Source organism: Solanum stenotomum, chromosome 7 (genome assembly GCF_019186545.1).
Source record: "Solanum stenotomum isolate F172 chromosome 7, ASM1918654v1, whole genome shotgun sequence".
NCBI classification, from domain to species: Eukaryota; Viridiplantae; Streptophyta; class Magnoliopsida; order Solanales; family Solanaceae; genus Solanum; species Solanum stenotomum.
Genome location: NC_064288.1, coordinates 3,909,663 through 3,916,022, shown reverse-complemented (window position 1 = coordinate 3,916,022; position 6,360 = coordinate 3,909,663). Strand labels below are relative to the sequence as shown.

General features: G+C 34.0%; 1 protein-coding gene across 1 annotated transcript; it reads left to right on the top strand.

The window, feature by feature from the left end:
- Positions 1 to 1,435: 1,435 nt before the first annotated feature.
- Positions 1,436 to 5,487, top strand: LOC125870981 (exocyst complex component EXO84B-like). Its single transcript, XM_049551537.1, has 6 exons — positions 1,436 to 1,659; positions 2,468 to 2,565; positions 2,871 to 3,921; positions 4,146 to 4,559; positions 4,734 to 5,026; positions 5,140 to 5,487. Exons 1-6 carry the CDS (start codon positions 1,504 to 1,506, stop codon positions 5,393 to 5,395), a joined length of 2,268 nt encoding a protein of 755 aa, XP_049407494.1. The 5' UTR covers positions 1,436 to 1,503; the 3' UTR covers positions 5,396 to 5,487.
- Positions 5,488 to 6,360: the final 873 nt, after the last annotated feature.

Sequence of the window (6,360 nt, the reverse complement as noted above, 5' to 3'; positions counted from 1 at the left end):
TTCCCATTTCAAAAATAAGTTCTTACTTTTACTTGTAACTTTTAATACATTAAGAAAAACAATTACTATATTTTTCATGCTATATCCTTAGTATTAATTACGTATTTTCAAATCATTTTCAAGATCTACTATTAAACATCAATTAATAGGGATAGTGTGGTAAAATAACCATGTTAAATATTATTTTCTTGATATGTGTGTCAAGTTCAAATATAATACGTAAAAGTGCGCGGAGAAAATAAATTATAAAATTGTACTTTTTGAACGCGTGCATGAACAAGTCCAAGGAGATATCTTTTTCCTCCAAGGTCCAAAGTAAGGATCTTTTATCGTTTGGGCTTAGTTTTTGCTCGTTATTTATAAGAGCTTCTTCTTTACGACTTCTAGTATTTGTGCAAGGAAATTATAAGTGTTTGACTTCATAAAGAGTAAGCTTCTAACGGCATCAACGACACGATGAAAGTGATTAAGTCAAGAAATAAGATATGTGAAGCTAAAAACCTCTTCGTTGTAAATCAAAACCCTACATCCTATATATTTTCCTTAAAGGTCGATCAGTCTACACAATACATGAAAATAAAGTCTTCTTATATTACATGTCACCACATATTTGTTTGCCTAAGTCTAAAAGTGTTCATAATACTCTTCTTCTGAGTCAAGTATTCATAACGTTTCACATAACCATATCATTTAAAACTTTTAAAAGTCACATGATATATTTCACATGTGTTTAAAAAAGAAAAATAATTGGCCACTATATGACTGCACTTGCATATCATCCTCTCTCTCACCACTCTCCTCCCTTATCTCGCTCGCCTTTCTCTTACTTCATCCTATTTCACTCACCTTTTTCTTCCTTATAACGTGTAGCTATGAATCGTATTTAAACAAACTATGGATATAAATATCTAATTAAGCCAAAACTATACTATCTACTAAGAAAGTGTTCATACATCAATATGGGCTGAATAAGGTGTAACATTATATACTCCCTCCATGTCAAAACTTTTTTTTTTTATGTAGTTTACAAATATATAACTTCCATTTCAAAAAATTTGAAGATTTCATACGTAAATATCTAATCAAACTTAAACTGTTGACTTTTTAAAAGCGAAAAATGTCACATAAATTAGAAGAGAGAGAGTAATATTTTATATCAAACTACATAATACAAATATACCTATAGCCAAATTTTTCAATTTTGAGACAGAAGAATGAAGAAGAAGAAGTGATAATAAATATTGAGGCAAACAATAGGAGAGTAGGACCAAAAGATGCCGGCAGAGGCAATAGTTAATAGCACAAGGAATCGTGAAAACGAAAACAATAGAGATTTAATTCTTACCATTCTCCGTCTTTATTCGGCAGTTTGTAACGTCAAAATCAAAGCTTTTGCCCCATATTTACCAAAATTGCAATCATCACACACAACAAACATAGCTTGTTTAAAGAAACAATATTTCCTCCAATATAATCACAACAAATTAACAAGCTTGTTTACACATGGAAACTGTTACTGCTGCTTCTTCGACATCAAGGTTTCGGTTCAGGGATATTCCCGCTGATGACGATTCAACGGATGCTCATTCCGCCTCTGATTTTTCCTCTGTTTCCAGTGATTTTGATGCTGATACAGAGCTCCAGTCCATGACTGCTAAGGTCTCATTTCCTCTACTCTTTTTTTTTATTCGATGTTCGATACCTGATCACAAGAATTTCTACTTGTCTTTCATTTAAAATTACAACATTCAAATGTCTTCTTACTTTCTGTGCCAAATCAAAATTACACAAATAAATTGGAATAGGAGTATAGCCGCGCGTTTGGCCACATTTCATTGTAATTTTTTTTTTTAAAAAAAGTACTAGTTTTTGTTTACAAATTGAAATTGAAAATTGGATTTGTGTTTGATGATGAGTACAAATTGGAGTTGTTTTTCAATTTTTGTGAGTGATATAAAGTGAAAAAAGCTTTTTAGTGTTTTCCAAATTTCTGAAATTCTGGAAGTTGAATTTCAAAATTTTATAACTAAACATGTTTTTCGGAGTTCAACTTCAAGAAAAAAAGGTAAAAAAGGCCCATAGCCAAAAGCCACTAACTTGCTATGAGTAGTTACTTCTTGTTGTATATCATCCTAACTTGATGATTTATAAGAAAAAAAAATTATAAATGGGTAGTGCACAAAATTTATCAAACTTTTACTAAATGTGTGCCCATTACGTTAGGATATTTTTCTTTTAGAAAATTATTTTTATCATCCTTATGTTGCGCATTTGATTTTCGTTATGTTTCCATCATGTTGAAATCAATTTTTGATGAAAGAGAAAATGAGACTTGAAAAAAAGAAGGTATCTGGTTTTTATTGAAGAGCTTAAATTGTTTGACGTACTTTTATTTACTTAATTATGTCTTCAACACGTCAATCTCAGTGGAAATGTACCATTCTTTTAATTATGTTTGATTTTGCAGGGCATTACTCATCTTTGTTCAGAACTCCTTGAGTTGAAAAGAGAGTCCGAGGAAGATTTTCAGAAAATCATCTTCACAAATTACTCAGTATTTATTGGGTTAGTTATTTGCTCTATAAAACAGATGACAAAAAGATAATTTTTTATTACTCTGACAATATGATATTTTTTATTTGAGGGTCTATCGGAAACAACTTATGTACTTGTTGTGAGATTTCACTGCGTATGTTGTTGTTGTAATGTGATATTTTCAATTGTTTTACATTTTTCTCCTGTAGTCCTATCTATCAACACATTTTCCCTTGTTATCGAATGCATATGACATATGGTTAACAGACTTAAAAACTGCTATACTGGAGCTCAAGGCTATAAGAATAACGCGATTTTATGTCTTATCTTGGCAGGATATTTGAAGGGACAAAAAATCTAGAAAGTGACTTATTGCAACTGAAGTATCAGGTTGGAAAGCAGAAAGGGCTCATAAAAGATCTTACAAATGGTGTTTTTCTAAAGTTTCTCGAAGAGGAGAAGACAGAGTCAAATCTTGAAAGTTTATCCGATTATACGTCTTTGTCCAGCATTATTGATGCTCACACAAACGAGGTTTCTGAAATTCTGGATGATCTTCTTTCAGAACATCGATTGGATGAAGCTATTTCTTTCTTGGAGAAGGAAGCTGAGTTCTTCAAATATAGCCAGTTGACGGAGAACCCTTTAACGGATGAATTGATGTGTTATAACTCTAAAATATCAGAGAAGACATCTATGATTGCAGATCAGTTGACAGTAGTAGCTAAAAATCCTCGCGTTTCTGCACCTGAACTGCAGAAAGCATTGGTTGGCCTCCGTAGAATTGGTGAAAGTGATCTTGCAACTGAATTATTGCTTAAGTATTATCAATCACGCATTGCAGATGGCACACATGATATGTTTTTCTCCAAGGCCTATACACACGAACTATATCTTCGAGAAGTCACAAAGTTTTTATTTTCCATGATCTCCCAAGCAGCTAAAAGTTTCACCCTTTTGCATGGTGAGAATTCATCTTATGAGTCAGAATTACATCGGTGGGTGATGGAACAAACTGCAATCTTTTCTGTCTGTTTCAATAATTATGTTATATCCATGGCAGAGCCAAGTACTGGCCTATCAACAGCAGTAGAGGCTGTACAATCCACAATGGCTTATTGCTCTTTGTTAGAGGCACAGGGAATTGAATTGCAATCGTCTTTGATAGAACATATCCGTCCATGTATACACGAGGTCTTACAGATCCATGTACAACACTTTAAGAAAGTGATCGGTATCTTTACCTCATGCGAGACTTGGGTTCTGGGAAGATATCTAGTATCAGGAATTTTATTGCCTGATAGTTATTCCACCAACACTGGCCAGCCGCTATCAGAATATTGTCTGCTTACCAACAGTGGTCGAAAGTTCATAACACTAAATCAGGTTTGTTTTATAGCAAAAATTCATAGTAATACATAATGTATTCAAGTCAGTTGAGAAGGAAGGGTGCTCAAAGTTAATAAATCCGGTTAATAGTATTGTAAATTGAAGCCATATATCTATAGCTATAATTTTGTTCTACTTGTTTACACTACTCGATTGTGTCTATCGAGTACCCTTTAAGATGTAAAGCAAGAAGATAATGGCTTTCTGTCGTTTTATTGTAGGCCATACTTGAAGAAGTTTCTCCGCTAATCCAACTACATATGGAAGGCTTACTTTTAAGAGGCCTTCTAGATCTTTTTACAGAGTATATGTCTATTTTGGAAAGCGCACTGACAAATCAGATAGAAATTGAGGAAGTCGATTCAAGAATCAATATTGCAGAGTCAGTAGAACAACAAGTTTCTGTTATTTCTAACTTATCAAAACTAGGACAAATCTTCTCCAGTATGATTCGGAGGGCATTCTGTGACACCTACCACTTGGAGTTTGAGATCGATAATTATGAGCTCTTCATTAGCGACAACTGTAGTCGTCTAAGATCTCAATTCTGCAAGCAATTAATTCTTAAAAGTGGCCATAGATGTAGTCCTTCTCCAGCATGTTGCACTGATCTACAGCCCTCTATTTCTTACCAGGTATGTTTCCCTTCCTCCTTCCGCGGTCTCAAAATAGCTGTCCTGTTTTTCATTTACACGCCCCTTAAGAAAGCATTAATAAGGATAACATTTTGACTATTTTACCTTCTTAAACTATTTCTCCACAATTAATATTTACTCTAAACTTCTTTGTTTGGGACATCAAACTACCAGGAATTGTATTTCGCATTAAGGAATCTAAAAGAGCATGCTGATGACACTCTTATCAAAATGAAATGGTTAAAGGATCTATTCATTGAGCTGATGGAGATGATGTTAGATACGAATATGGATAAAGAAGAAACTTTTCTAATTTTGAATCTTAAACAGCTTACTCTTGATATCCACTTTCTCCTTGAAATTGCTAAATGGGGAGGATACTTGTCTGATACCATCATGAATGTCTATTTTAATTCGGAATCTCGTATAAAATCAGCGTTCCTCTATGCTGGAATGGATCTTGAAAGGTAACTTTTCTTTCTATCGCATTGATCTAAAACTATCATCAATAACATGCATGGTTAAATTACAACGCGCGGAAGTTCTCAAGTTTTCAGTATATTGCCTTATACTCTTCCAGGTACATGATCTATGTCGGATGGGTGACAAAGACTGCTATTGACACCCTGCAGAAGCTGCATGAACTTGATAAAGCGGAAATGCTTGGCAGTGAGTTTATTGATAATATTGAAGATGAAACGAACAATTCTACTGAAACATGCGGCAGCATTGATGCTACCAAATCAGAAGATGTTACAGCTTGTATCAAGATGTTCAAAATCGGTATTGTATCCAAGGAAGGTAATGCAAGTGTTGAAGAAGAGAATGAGAAGTGAGGTATATCAGGTCTTTTTTCCATTTTTGTGTGTGTTAATACTAGAACTAGAATAGAGTCGATGTTCACAACAAATTCTAATGACTAGCATCAACTTTTTGTTAGAATAAAGTCGATAAATCAAACAAGTTGTATTCATAATCATAATATATATATGAGGGAAAATGGCATTTTTAGTTCCTGAGTTATCGCGTTATTTTAAGAGGCCAAGTCAATTGAAATTTGCTTGACAAGATGCATAATCAATAACAAGTGTGGAGAATAGATACTATAGCAATCTTTGCTGTGAAATTTTGTTCATGTCCAAGAAACTCCACTAACCAAGGATAGACCTTGCAAATACAATATAAATTAGGCGAAATGGTCTGGTGAACCCTTATACTTGTATCAGTTTGTATTCTGAACCCTTCTACTTACACCTTTGTCATCTGGACCCTTAAACTCAATTAAAATGAGACTTTTAAGCCCCTTCAACCATGTGTGTAGCTCACTCTCCTTTATATAATTGACATGTCATATCCACGTCAAATATATTAATGCCACATCATAATTATTTCATAACTATTTTTTAAAATTATTAACCAAAATTATTTAATAAAATGTAAAATAATAACATTTTAATTTATTATTGGCATTTCTAATTCTCCCTATTTCACGACCAAAAGAAAGCCATCGCCGGCGTCGTCGCCATTTTTGCCGGCGAAATCACATATACTTTCTCCCTCACCCATCTTCATCTCCGCCGCACACCATCACTATTTTTCTTTCCTCCTCCAACTTCCACAGTAACAACAACCTAAACCACTGCAAAACCAGATCTGGCCACCGCACAACCAGATCTGGCCAAACTTTTCGTAATCCTCACACCCCAAATTGCTTACAAATACAATTTCACACCAACCTATGCCGTGAAACTCGTCGAAATCTACCCATTATAGTTTCTCCCCTTCCCATTGTTTCATGGCC